Raw genomic sequence first — 14,324 nt, forward strand, 5'->3', positions numbered from 1 at the left:
CCTACACATAACATTTCCCCAATTTGAGACTGGGTGGAGGCACAGTAGATTGGTACTCTCAGATAAAAGGGACTTTCCATATGCTTGAAGTTCTTATAAGAACGTTGACCTAAAAAAGATGATGGCTGTGGCAGAACATGTGACTGTAAAACCGGCTGCGTCACCAGCTAGCACACACACACACACACACACACACACACACACACACACACACACACACACACACACACACACACACACACACACACACACACACACACTGTGTGATCAATCCTGCTTAGTATAAATTGAAATGTATCAAATAAAATTAACCTGTGGAAATATAATTTACTTTACTTATTAAAGTGTTTTAACCACTTGTCTACACCATACTGATCAAATATACCTTTTCATCCCTCATGCAATTAAACACCTGTTTGTTGATATTAATATGTAACTTATACACTTTGTTAAGTCTACTTATTACCTGCCACTATTTTTTTTCTTAATGCCTGAATACTAGACATTTTCCAAAGCTTGAAGCAGACTGTTGAACCACGAGATTTAACTCAAAAGATTAAATTGGAGTGGATATACTAAAAAATATGAGTTCATTCAACACTAACATGACTGATGTTCAGGGTTGTGTAAGGACTTCATACATAGATTACTTTTGAAGTCTGTCTTATCACCAGTGTTCATGATAACTTAACTGCTTTCTGTGTCCTGCAGATAAAAGCAGCAGCATTAATGGAAAATTCAACTCTTATCAAGTCTTTCTTTAATAATTAGCTTACGTATTATCTCCGGCCACTTTATTGGCACCTCTTACTAAAACCAGGTTGGACTTACATTTGACTACAGAAATGACTTCTATCTTCATGGCATCAATTTAAAAAGGGACTATAAATACTTTTTAAAGATTTTGGGGCTTATTGACGTGAGAGCGTCACATAGCTGCCTGAGATTTGTCAGCTGCACATTCATGGTGTAAATCTCCCCTTTCACCACATCACAAAGGTGATCTACTGGATTCGGATCTGGTGACTCTGGAGGCCATTTGAATACAGTTAACTCATTGTCATATTCAAGAAGCCAGTTTGAGATTACTTGAGCTTTGTGACATGACACTGTGGTCATAAAGAGAAAGAATACTCGGGTAGGGTGTGGCATTTAAATGATACTGAGTTGATACCAATGGGTTTGATACAATGCAGGATGCATCCGTGGTTTCATGTTGTTTACATCAAAATGAAACCCTACCATCCATCTGTGTCACAGTAGAGATTGAGACCCATCAGAATTTTAGTCAGAAAATTGCAGTTTCAGTTTCCTGTTCTTGGCTGACAAGTGTGGCTTTCTGCTGACGTCACCCATCTGCTTCAAGGTTCCACATGTTTTCTGTTTAGAGATGCTCTTCTACATTTTTGGTTGTAAAAAGTGGTTATTTGAGTTACTGTTTCAGCCAGAAAACTGTTGCTCACTGGATATTTTCTAATTTCTGGACCATTAATTGTAAACACTAGAGACGGTTGTGTGGGAAAATTGACAAGCCTGTCTGGCACCAACAGCTATGCCATGTTCAGAGTCACTTAAATTACTTTTCTTCCGTATTTTGATGCTCAATTTGAACTTCAGCAGGTCATCTTGACCATGTGCATATGCCGAAATTCACAGAGTTACTATCATGTGATTCATATTCGACTTATCAAACAACTGAGAAGGTGTACCTAAAAAGTTGTAAAGTAAGATAAAAAATTCAAGTAAACTACGATCAATTATGGCACAAGTTCAGTTTGTTCTTTTTATTATTTAGAAGTGATCATACATAAAAAAATAAACTCATAACATTAATTTAGTGACTGTAAACCACTGACACAAAGAAACCAGAGTTCTCTGCACTGTGCATCATTTCAAGTGTATCAGCACATACAGCAGGAGACCCTCACACAAACATAAATAAATCACAGTATAAGTGTGTACAGATACATCGTTTTAAAAGTAAAAAGATGTTACTAGCTTTTCCTCTATCTTTGTATGAAAGCTTTAAAAACCAGAAGAGGCAGAGCATTCAATGTTCAGCTGAAAATCTGCTTTGAATCAAATACTAGAAAACTTTCCACAGACAAAACCGCTTAGCAAAATTTCTCCAAAGTTGAATTATCGATCTTTTCCAGCCTTGCAGTAGAGAACCATTGAAACCACCATGGCAGCGATCTGCAAAGACAACAGTTAATCAACATTAGATCTAACTACAGTGATCTGAGATGAGATACAAGTTACAATGTGGACAAATTCTGTGTCATATTCTGTACTCTGTAAGATGCAAATTGCTGAACAAGCTGTGGACTTTGCTGCAACTGTCATGCCATTTATAAGGTAAGGTTGAGTCAAATTATGGGATGTTAACTGAACTGTTTATTTTATTCAAAAATAAATAAGGTGTTCATTTGGGCTGAAACTATTTCCCCTTACTTCAAGAGTCAAATCAGTATGAAAATTAACTTTTTTAAATATGTTGTTTCACAGTAATAAAATTAAAATGAATCACCCAGAAAAAAGACACACACACTGTGTCATCTAGTATCATTTATAAGTATATGTAAGATATATGGCCATAAAGAAATTGAAGATAAAAATATACACAATAGATAATAACTAGCATGCAGTATATAACTGATGGATGACGAACGTGAACGATACCTCGAGAGCAGCGATCCCCATTGCCACACCTGCAATGACCAGAGCGTTGTCCTCTATCAGCTGCAGCAGTTTGTCAAAGCAGCCATCGATGTTCTAAAAGCAAAACAAATGTTTTTAGCTGAGGATGGGAAACACTGCTGTGCACTGTACATTGGATTCATTCTGTTGCTGACATGCATAAAATTAGGCCAAATGTAGGCTGGTCTCATACCGAATGTTGCGCTTTATTTTCATTGCATTTCTCAGCACTGATGGTTGAATTACAGCATGGGGCTGGATAGAGACCACCGTTATTGTTAAAAGGCGAGTCTGTAAAATCTGTGTAGTTCCTGTATCCACAGCATTTAAGCTAGAAGAGAGCAAAAAACTGTTAATGCAACAAGTTTTTAATTACCATAACAACAGAACAAAATTACGACTACAAGTTTGATTAATGTGTAAAATGTGAAGTAATTCAAAACGTTAGTCTTAAAATTTTGATCAAATAAACCTCCATGTGCAGATAGATCACAAACCTTTCTCTTAAATAAATAAATGGGTACAGTACCTCTTTCATTGTGTTGTTCCAGACAGAAGTCAGCTGGTTTTCCTTTCCATAGTTGTTTTTAATGCTCTTTTGGACGTTTTTCTCCAGTTCCTGAAGAAGCTCACCAGCCTGAGAGACACAGACAGACAGTAGCACGTTATCATGCTTTTTAGTTTCTAAATCTGACCATTGGCAGCTCTTGCCAGATTTTGCTCTTCAGAGCTACTTACCACATCTTTGAAGACAAAGAGCACAATGGCTCCTGCAACCTCGATGAGGAAGATAATCAAAACAATACTGAAGAACTAAAAGGGGGAAAACGAAAAAGCATACTGTAAAACATTCTTAACAGCATACTCTTAAGGTGTAAGTGGAGAAACAGATGTATAGTTACAAGAAAGTACCTGCTCAAATATGAAGCTAAAGAGTAGCTACAGAAGAATCACAATCTTAAGTCACTATACAGTACATGTCCATTAATACGGTAAAGTTTTCAAGATGGCTATTTACTGTGCATTTCTAAGTCAGTGTAACAGCAAACCCAGCCCTAAAACACATTTATTTCCTGCAGTGTTTGTTTTTTTGTGTGCAGTACATTAATTGGCTGTTGGATATGCCTTTCCACACTAACTGCCATTTGTACACTACGAGTTTTGTCTTCTTTATCCACTCACATCTATCATATTGCCTTTAGCCTCATTAATTTGACAAGAACTAGCGTCAGCAGTCATAAAGTGCTGGCTCTGGTAAGTCAGACTGTTGAAGAATCTTTCAAGAGCACCTGCACCTGTTTTCAAATGTATCGATAGCACACGAAGAAGAAATTTACTGATGTGTCAGTATTTGGTCACATCATGTGTGAGGACACACGTCTTTAAATGAATGGCAAAAGGAAATACTAAACACTTCTTTTAAACATTTTTCTGACTCAGCTGACTTAAATATAATTCTCTCTACTCCCCAGTTGTAAACTGAAATTGTCATCTCAAGGAAAGACTTTGGTGCCATGTTATATTTTATTGATTTGGGCAAAGTTGCAAACTTTATTATCCTACTATTACAGACACAGAAGACCATATCTGCTGTTCTTTCTTTCTTTCTTTTTTTACAAATGTTTTATTCATTTATTTTTATTCCAAACTTTGCTCACCGTCAGCAGCATGCACTTGCTCTCCCTGATGGCACCGCAGCAGCCCAGGAAGCCAATCAGAACTAGTACAGCACCCACGGCGATGAGCAGGTAGCTGACGTTTGCCAGTTGTGATAAGGAGGAGGTGTCTTCCACCTCATCCAGTATATCCAGAAAGGAACTCCTGTCCACCTGCACCCAAATTCCCACACCCAGAATGACGGCACCTGCTAACTGCAGGTTTATGAAGAAAGAAAGGAGAGAAAGAAAAAAACTGTAAGATAATGTAAGCAGACGATTAAAACATGGAATGCTAATGGGAAATTAAACTAAAAAACTGAACGTGAATGATATGAACTGCACTAACTTTTTTAATAAGTAACAGTGGCAAAATAAATTGTATTTATTTATAGCTGTCAACATTTTAAGAAAAACAGTTTCTTACTACATATTAAATTAATTTTCTGATATCACTGAAAATCCGAAGGAAAAAGACAAAAATAGGGAACAACATACGTAAGAAGAAAAGTTGGCAACTGGATTTCTTTAGGTTTGCAAAGACATTTCACCTAAAACTACTCAATCTACTGAAAACTACTCAAGACTTCCAGTTGCCTCTTTTTACGCTTGATCGGGGTGACTGATAAATTACACAGACATAAAGAAAAATACTCTGGAAATGAGTTCGTTCATTCTAGCAACATCAGTAAAATAAAATGATAATGTAAGAAGTGACACTGTTACAATAGAAGTAATGGGAGCTGTAATTTTTCTGCATGCGCACAAAGTAATCATAAAAAAAGATTGATGAAACTGTTATGGTGATGAAAAACTGTGATAGTGGAGGAAAAATTGTTTCCGAGCATGGAGGGCAATCCACAGATCAGCGCTCCTGTCAGTTAATGCTCACTGAAAATATTCGACCTGAATGTGACATGTTTGCATTGAGCGGGAGCACTGTAGCGATAATTGGTGTTATGTTGTAAGTTAGTTAGCTAAGGCTAAGCAGACCATCTTTTCTCTTCGACCTTACATTAAATAGACATAATGTTCAGTGGTAATGTTCATCTAATCTGATTTATGGGGAAAAGCAAATATTCACATTATCGAAAACTCTGACTTAAAGCCATATCTGAACAGAGAAAGTGGGCTAAAATGTACGTCTTATTGAGACTACCTATAAAAGAGAATAATTCATACAGCCAAATGAAATGGTTTGGCCTTTTTTGATTCACTACTCTCTGTAAAGTCTTCTTTGTAGTCTGGTGTAGGATGTGAAACCAAGCTGTTGAAGAGATGCAGACAAACAGAAGTTCTCTCTTTTTTCCAACTTACAAAGATGCCGCCATTGAAGATGAACATCATAATTTTGAGAAAGCCGGAACAACACATTTTGGCTGATTTCTGTTTTTTCACTCTGTTGAAGAAACAAGAACAAAAAAAATTATGTCAGTTCAGGTGAAAACAACTTATCTAGTGTAATTACAATTATTCTTTTTCAGCATTTAACATGGGGAACTTTTCTTTTACTGCTGAAATTCAAATCAATAGCAAGAGGCAGACAACACAAGCAGTGGCCAACATGGGTCACTCGGCATTCGCTTGGGTTAAACATTAACCAAAGTAGCTGGCAGCAAAAGAGTGGGGGGTCGTAATCTTCTTTAAATATACCAATCGTTTCATGCTGACGTCATGCAGTTTCGGTTGAAGCATTGCCCAAGTCTACATGTTATTTTTTATTCATTTTGCTGCTAGTTATTTAAATCATCCTACTCTAGGCACCTCAGCTGGGTGATATGCTTGCTTCTTTTTTCCTTGCATTAAAGTCTGTATTTGGTTGAGTTGAGGTAAAAAAAATAGCTTCCTCTAGCTTTGAACTGCAAGTGTGCTGAAATATTACAGCTGAGGTACCTTATCAGGTTAGTGGTTTCACAGTTTAGGTAGCACAGGAGTGCCATAAAAGAGGCACACACAACCCCTTGTCCATTAACTTGCACAACCTAACATGCCTGTTCCTGGTATCAGAGAAATAAACTCCGTTTTATAGTGACTGTCATGTTCTTCCTTATTGCAGCTTTGACAACAGCAATCAATTGGACCTACTTTGCAGCTGCAACCTTGTTTCCATGAGGCAATAAAGTTCCCTTATAACACCTCCATGTTAATTTCTGAATACATACTCGAGCAGCCACAGAAGAGGGGAATAAATTACTTAAACTCTAAGAAGAAAAGATGTTTCTGCACCAACACTTTTAATAGAAATGCAGCAGCTAAATAACTCAGTTTGATGGGTTTTTTTGTTTTTTGTACCTGTTTTTATACAAAATAATAACACTTGGATATTGCTAAGGAATAGTAATCATGTCACTACAACTTGCCTAATGTTAATAAAATCCTTTGATTACAGAACAAACCATTCATCATCCGGATGAGCTTTAGATTAAGGAAGATTAATAGCAGTGTAGTTGTGGAGTTTGAATTAAAAAGTGAAGAAAGCAACTATACCTGTGTTGTACTGAGGTGTGCGTGTCCGCTGAGGTCTGATCAGCGAGGAGTGTCTGTGCATCGACGATTTGGACTGCCCATTTAAGTTCTCACAGGTCGCACAACCCCATGACCAACACGCCCACCATAGGACACACACACACACACACACACACACACACACACACACACACACACACACACACACACGGTTCAAAGTTATTTTCAATCACATTTCACAACTTTCCATGACATTGAGATACGTTTTTATGACCAAATGTCACGAAGACAAAAAAAATCTGACAACAACATCATATAAAGCAATTTAATCTGACAAGAGATATTTTCTCAGGTGACGTAATTCAGTCACAAGCTCCTATACAAGGGTATCTGGGAAGCATGTTTTCCAAAACTTCCTGGTTTCATTGTTTTCTTGCAACTCATCAAGGGCTGAAAAAAATACTAATTTAAAATTCAATTAATAATCCAGGTTTTTCATAACAAACACGACTCACACAATCACAATTGTGCTCTACACTGTAAAACCTGACCAGTTAAGTTAACTCAAATGATTTGGGGAAACCGATTGCACCAATTGATTCAAGTTTTATAACTTAAACAGTTTTGGATTATTTAAGTACTTTATTAGAGTCCCAAGAACCCAAAGCAAATATGATAATGTAACTCAAATGCATTATGTTTATTTACTCATTGTTTTTAGTATGTTTTAACTTAAACCATTAAATTTGTTGTACTAAGATGCTGTATTTATTCAAACTTATTTAAAGTGTTACATGCTCATATTCAAATTAAGTTAAATTAACTTAAATAGTTGTATTTAAACAACTTAATCCATTTGGGGAAACCGATTGCACCAAATGGTTCAAGTACTATTAACACAAAACCAAGCTATTGTTCTTTCCATTCAGTTTTTATTAACTTTAACTGCAGAGAAAATACAGAATGAATACAACCATACTTTGAGTCATAACCTATGACTGCTAAAGCCATTATCAAACAAACAAATAATTAGGCATTTTAAAACTTGCGCTTTTAGGGAATTTTGAATGTTTTTTGTAGCATTTTGAAAATCAATTAAATATACAAAACACACATTTAGGTGTACATCATATAAAAAACAATAGTCTAGAGGCAATTAGAGCCATAACAATCACAATTTTAAGTAACATTTAGTATAATAATGAAATCAGATGCACTACAGCAATGCAACTATAGAAAACAGCTGAACTAACAAAAAATATTCTCAAAGGTATTTGTGGCTTCTCAACAGTTTTGCCCAGACCTCGAATCAAGTGAACTGGCACTCATCACACAATTAAAAAATAAAGCTTGAAAGTATACTGTACATATTGACTAATTATCAGTTATCTTCCAAAAGATTTCCATGTAACTAAAAGGTGTTTTTAGAAATAAGCTTAAGATTACACACTATGTAAAGATTTTTTTCAATCACAAACAAAACGTCAAATATGGATTGTCTCCTTATTCTTAGCTTTCTCCACATTGCTTTTTAGAAAGCTAATTACCCTGAACAAATAAAACTATTGAAGCCATTCACAGATAACTGAAAAAGCACGACTATACTGACAGTGAAAAACAAACATCATCTACACAAGCTCATTTTTTAGTGTCTGCAATTTTGGTTTTAGTTGCTTTCTCTCATCGTCTAGCTTCAGCAACACTACTTGAATGAACTCAAAAAAGCCAGTACACTTCTCAGGATAGCTCAGATGCAGAGCATAGATTAGCCCAAACAAACACACCAGGGCATCAGTCCATGAGTGATGAGTCATAACAACCTGATCTTCAAGTACTATGAACACTTGGCGTGGTGAGAAAGGAACTCCTCCAGGCACCTCCTCTTCATCGACATCAGCAACCAGAGCAATTGTGGCTTCATAGAACTCAATTTCCTCCTATAATACACAGTGCACAATTATTCATCTGTAATACCTCTGTTAAAAGTATAAATACAAATGGTCAGGCACCTTTCTTCAGTTTTTCAAATTCTATATATCATAACATGTTTTAAATTGACAGTGAAGGTTCATTTTTCATTCATCCAGTCAAATCAAGGATGAAAGAAGTTTATAAGTCATTCAACTTCACGTCTTCAACTTTCAACCCAAGTCCAGATGACTTATAAACTCCTTTCAACCTTTTTTAAATTCAAATGTGCAAATTATTGTAATACCCAAGTACCTTGCATGTTTTGAAAATCTCTGAAGAATCCTCCTTGAGGTACATTGGTAGGCCGGCCAGAGCTGCTGTTCTAGTTGCATAGATGTCGTTTTTGTCCTAAAAAATAAATAAAATAAAGATATATATATATATATATATATATATATATATATATATATATATATATATATATATATATATATATATATATATATATATATATATATATATATACACACACACACACACACATATATACACATATAAACATAGCAATGGCAACTGCCAAGCAAGCAGAATAATAATTAGTATTTTTAAATACCTGTTTTCCATATGCCGACAAAAGCTGCTCCATCCTTTCACCGACCCGTCCAGTTTTCCTCTTTTTGTAAAGTCCAATCAGCTGAGGAGCATAATCATCCAGTGCAGCATAAAACACATGTGGCAGATTCTGATTGGTGATCCGATGAAATTCAAAGTAGAGCTGAGGAGAATTCCAAAAATATTATAAGCAAAACACAGCATACTATATGAACAGCAAATGTTATATATGTAGTTGTACTTACCTGTGTCTCATGAAAGAGTGCTGGCCATCTGTCCTTGAGCTCTGATACAGGAGGAGAAGTGGTGACAATCTCTTCACGCCGGAGGGCAAAAGTGGGCATCATATGCTGATGAATGAGAGGGATGTCTCTTTCTGCTGAGGTCTTCTTGAACTCCTCTACCATCTCAAGTCTTCTGGTTTCCAGAGACTCCCTTGTTTCTCCAGAAGGATAAGAAGGAAGGAAGTTGACCTCACCTCTCCTAGGTCTTAATATTGGCCCTTGGTGAAGCTCCATCTGGGTTTGTTCTGCTGCGCTTTCCAGCATTCACAGCAACATCCATGATGCCAGCTTTAGCCAACTTCTTTCTTTGGTTTCCCATTTTATATCTCAGGCTATTCTTCCACCCTTCCCACCCAGTGTCAGAATTCCTCTCTTTCAGACAGGGATGTTTTCTAACTAAAGCTTCTGCAGCCTTGCCAATTTGTGTTGTACTAGGGTATGCTTTTAGTTTGTAGATTTCTTCCCCCATTGTCTCAAGTATGTTGTGTTTTTGATCTCGTGTCAGCGTAATTACTTTCCCATTTTTATCAAATGCTGCATTACCCTCTCTTAATACATGTTCCACTTCATAAGAAAATGGCGGAACAATAAAAACTTCTGGCCATCTACTAATACGCTCTGGTGAATCTATGGTATCAGTGCTATCAGTCTGAAGGATTGTGTCATCAGTGCTCGTTGAAATCCGGTCAAGCTCAACTAACCTGACAACTTTAACAGATGCTATAGCTGGCAGGTCTTCTATTTTAACCAAATTACACAAGGCATTATCAAAATCTGGGTCATGAAACTGAAGCCGAAAGTCAAAAGTAAAATTTAGCCTAGATTTGATCGCATCTATGAGGGCTTGCACACTGTTTGGACGAGATGGCAAAATAAGTTTTTCAGCGTTATCCTTATCAAGGATGACCCTTAGCTTCAATATTCCTGTTGCCTCCATCTGAATTTGTTATTTCTGTAACAGACAGGTTTCACATATTATAGTGGCATTTTAATACATGTTTGTGTTTACAGTTATTTGCAAAATATTAATTGTGCAAAAATATAAAAACATTTATGTGAATACAAAAAAACTGAATAGATGAATTACCTTTGCATTGGTTCAGAAATTGGTGGAATCAGCTGATGTCTCAGTTCTGTTTCTTTAGTCAGACACTGGAATGAAATGGTTTGTTGTTAGAATGAGTTCATTTGCTATCTTGTAAGCAACATGCGGCATGTGGTCAGACAGTTGGCACAGAGATTTTACACTGTGACGGAGACCCCTCTGTTGATTCTCTGCTACTTCATATGAACGCAAGTGCTCAACGTAATAAGTGTCATAGTCTTTCAAGAGAAAATAAATGTTGTTTCTGATGAGCAGTACATTAAGAATCTCTTTGAACTCTGGCAATGCAGCATAAGCACCTGTGCATACAAACATGCCAATTGCAAAGTTTGTGCCATTAATTGTAACCTTTTTTGTTGCATATATTGTGTCACTGTCAGCAATACCTGAAATAAATAATTGTGTATCTGCAGGTAATGATGAAATGTACAAAGACTCCATTTTGGATGTTTGCACAGGTGGTTTGAAAAACGTTGATGAGGACAAATAAAATGCCATCATGCTTTGATGTCTCTCTGCCAAAGTTTTTAGTACATTTTTGTAGTTGTGAGTGTCATGAACTATTTTTTTGAAAACCTTATGCTTTCCCTCAAATCTCATTGTCCAAAGATGAACTAAGGGACCAAAGCACTTTATTAAGTGTGGGTAATGCTCGATGTAATGATGCTTTGGCCTGAATCGAACATTAGGAAACACTTCCTGAAAGAGTTGTCTGTGATCTAATATTTTACAGGCCATGTACTGAATGGTCTCGTCACTAAAAGTATGAGACATGGCAAGCTGAACTACGTCCTTTAAATCCATTAGCACTTCCCAAAAAGTGTCTCTTTCTGGAACTTTGGAGCCAATGAGAAGAGGCAACAGTCTAAGAAGGGCATGATTTTCATGCCCGTTCCCACCAATGGTCCCTCGCCTGGCAAAATTTGAGGGTATTGGATGAGGGCGATCAACTTTGTCAGAATGTTGGTAGGGAAAGCGCAGAATTGCTCTGTTTAAGTCTTCTAAGGTAAAATATCTCTTAGAAATCAAACCTTTTAAACAATGTGCCAACTCCACTGGAACGACACCTTCAAACAGGTCGTGTAGGAGGTCAGGTGGGAAGCCTGTGACAGGATGGAAGAAAGAGAGATGGTCAGAAAGAACACAGGGGTTTTTAACACCATAGTTTTCCTCAATGTCATCATTCTGAAGCTCTTGCACAAGATTATCATGAGCATCTTTTGTTCTCATTACATAATTCCCTGTAACAGCATTTTCAGTTTGCATTTCTGTTTGGGTGGCATGACAAAACCTACAGAAATATGTAGACCTGAAACTCTCATTGAAACCAGCAAGTCCATGGGCAGCAAGGTTGTCTGCCACAACAGAGTAAACAGTGCCTTTAAGACATTCACCAAGAGTCTCAATGTAGACACCTACTTCTTCAAGAGTTTTCAGATCATTTAAGAGTGGTGACAACATTTCCTTATACCCAAACTGGCGTACATCATTGGAATTGCACAGCAGAGCAAGCTGAGTGCAGTGTAGAGCAGAACGAGATTTAACTGGAAAGTTTGCCAGTGTCCAATAAACTGCAAAAACTTTATGTATTTTCTTTGAGGTACCAAGTGGGTTTGCGATTTCAAAATCATCCACGTAAAGTATTATTGACAATTTCTGTCCCTCTTGTGACAGTAGAACATTTTCCTGGTAGTAGGATCCATCACAAAATGACATGAAATGTCCAGGAATCTGTGTGGGTGCTTGTTTAATTTCTTCAAGCACATCATTTTTTTTCAACAACAATTGCAAAGATGTGAGAATAGGCACATACATATAAGTGTGCTTTGACGATTCAATTAAATACTCCACAGGTTTGACATATGGAAAATTTGCTTCGTAATATGATTTCCTCCTCTTTGCTGTAGATAGTGGTCCTTCAGATGTGACACATTTATGTAAAACATTACTATCAGAAACTGCCTGACAAATCTCATCCACCAGTTTGTCCGTATATGTACAGTTGTGCTTTTTCAGTATATCTACAACTGATTTTCTAACCAGAGGTACTGATAACAAAAACAACTGATCAATATGCTCAATAATCTCCTGTGTTGCTCTCTGGGACACATGGAGAATGGTCTGCATTTTCAAGAAAAATCCAGCCAGATTGTATTGCAACTGCTCTTCTAAACCCTCAATTCCACTGATTTCACTGGTGGATGCCACTTGATTGTCATCTGATGACTCTATTGAATCAAGTTGCATGTCATCTTTTTGTTCTACATTTATAACACTTTGCACAATGCCTTCATTGTAACTTGTTGAATTTTGGTGGTCTCTGCATTTGTGGGCATTGAAGGTTGAGTATACATTGGTTTTAAAATTGCAGTTCTTGAAAGGACATGGAACAGTTTCTTTTCGTTTTAAATGCCCCCTCAGATGGATAAACATTTGGCTTTCAATAAATGGCTGCTTAAAATTACACACAGGGCAACAAAATCCATATTTATTCAAATCTAGATAAGAACCGTCTTTTCTTTGTGTGGGAGTGTGCATTCTTGACATGTGTATCTTTAATGAATTAAATGTACTAAATGTACACATGCATGTGTTGTAGAGACAGGGTAAGGGTGAAATTGTGGAGTACTGACCATGGTTGAGCCGATAATGCTTCAACAACATGACTTTTATGGCAGTAGAAAAACTACACAACTTGCAATTCCACATTTTGATGCCAAATCGTTTTAAAATCACCTTTACTGGCTGTCTTTAGTGCAGTGCTGGATGATCTCTCGGCATGCTACTGCTCCTTCAATCGTCAGACTGTAATAACACAAAGCCATGAGGACAGAAAGCTAGCAGAACAGTTTTTACTTTTAGACTTTTACTTCACTTAAAAACAGTCAACCTGGATAACACAAGCTTTGAAAACAGTAACTACAGTTCATTTTCAATTCAGGTTGGTCAACTACTCTAAATGTTATGAAATAATAAAGCAATTTTACATAAGTGAAGTACACAATAGGCTAACCCTTGGAAAGTACAGAGTCAGAAACGTTTAGGTTTGGTGCAGTGCAGCTTTGAAAAGGTAAATTATTTCACGACTAAAATGCCACTAAGCATCATATTTTAAATTTGTGAAGGTGAACTTGTCCAGTAAACTCTTAAAATGAACACTAAATAAATCTTCTACCATTTTCACTGTGTCAAAAGTAGGCTACATTTGAACTTGATAAAGTTCAGAGTCAGAAAAGCCTAAACACTGATTTTACCAAAGGTTATGTGGCATGCAGTTTGCAAAAATTAGACTACTTACCAACTATTTGATTGAAACAAGCCACCAACCGTTAATTTTTTAAATTGTGAAGGCAGACTCCATACAGCGCTAGGCGGGAATTGTGTGCTGGCAAGCTAAGTTACGAGCTACTACAACAAAGTAGTCTGATAAATTACAACAAAGTACAACTAAAACAAAGCAGTCTGATAAATGTACGCTAGAAGTAAGCATTAACAAAAAAACATAAAAATAACGTTTATCTTGTACTTTCCACTCTTGCAAAATTTCTCTTGACGAGACTCGTGTCTCATGGCCGACAAGTCCAGGCAAAA

At 36.7% G+C, this 14,324-nt stretch overlaps 2 protein-coding genes across 2 annotated transcripts; both read right to left on the reverse strand.

Moving 5' to 3' along the window:
* Positions 1-1,766: 1,766 nt before the first annotated feature.
* Positions 1,767-6,957, reverse strand: tspan34a (tetraspanin 34a). The gene is made up of 8 exons (XM_085408626.1): positions 6,843-6,957; positions 5,673-5,754; positions 4,359-4,571; positions 3,439-3,513; positions 3,230-3,337; positions 2,894-3,031; positions 2,683-2,775; positions 1,767-2,196 (listed from the first exon to the last, which is right to left on the reverse strand). Exons 2-8 carry the CDS (start codon positions 5,727-5,729, stop codon positions 2,140-2,142), a joined length of 741 nt encoding a protein of 246 aa, XP_085264752.1. The 5' UTR covers positions 5,730-5,754; positions 6,843-6,957; the 3' UTR covers positions 1,767-2,139.
* An 821-nt stretch (positions 6,958-7,778) lies between these two features.
* On the reverse strand, positions 7,779-9,830 carry LOC146668253 (uncharacterized). Its single transcript, XM_085408627.1, has 4 exons — positions 9,590-9,830; positions 9,346-9,507; positions 9,045-9,140; positions 7,779-8,758 (listed from the first exon to the last, which is right to left on the reverse strand). Exons 1-4 carry the CDS (start codon positions 9,749-9,751, stop codon positions 8,450-8,452), a joined length of 729 nt encoding a protein of 242 aa, XP_085264753.1. The 5' UTR covers positions 9,752-9,830; the 3' UTR covers positions 7,779-8,449.
* Positions 9,831-14,324: the final 4,494 nt, after the last annotated feature.

The sequence above is a fragment of the Rhamphochromis longiceps genome, linkage group LG6 (genome assembly GCF_057381845.1).
Source record: "Rhamphochromis longiceps isolate RC_006_pf linkage group LG6, R_longiceps_female_GT1.1, whole genome shotgun sequence".
In the NCBI taxonomy this organism is placed as follows: domain Eukaryota; kingdom Metazoa; phylum Chordata; class Actinopteri; order Cichliformes; family Cichlidae; genus Rhamphochromis; species Rhamphochromis longiceps.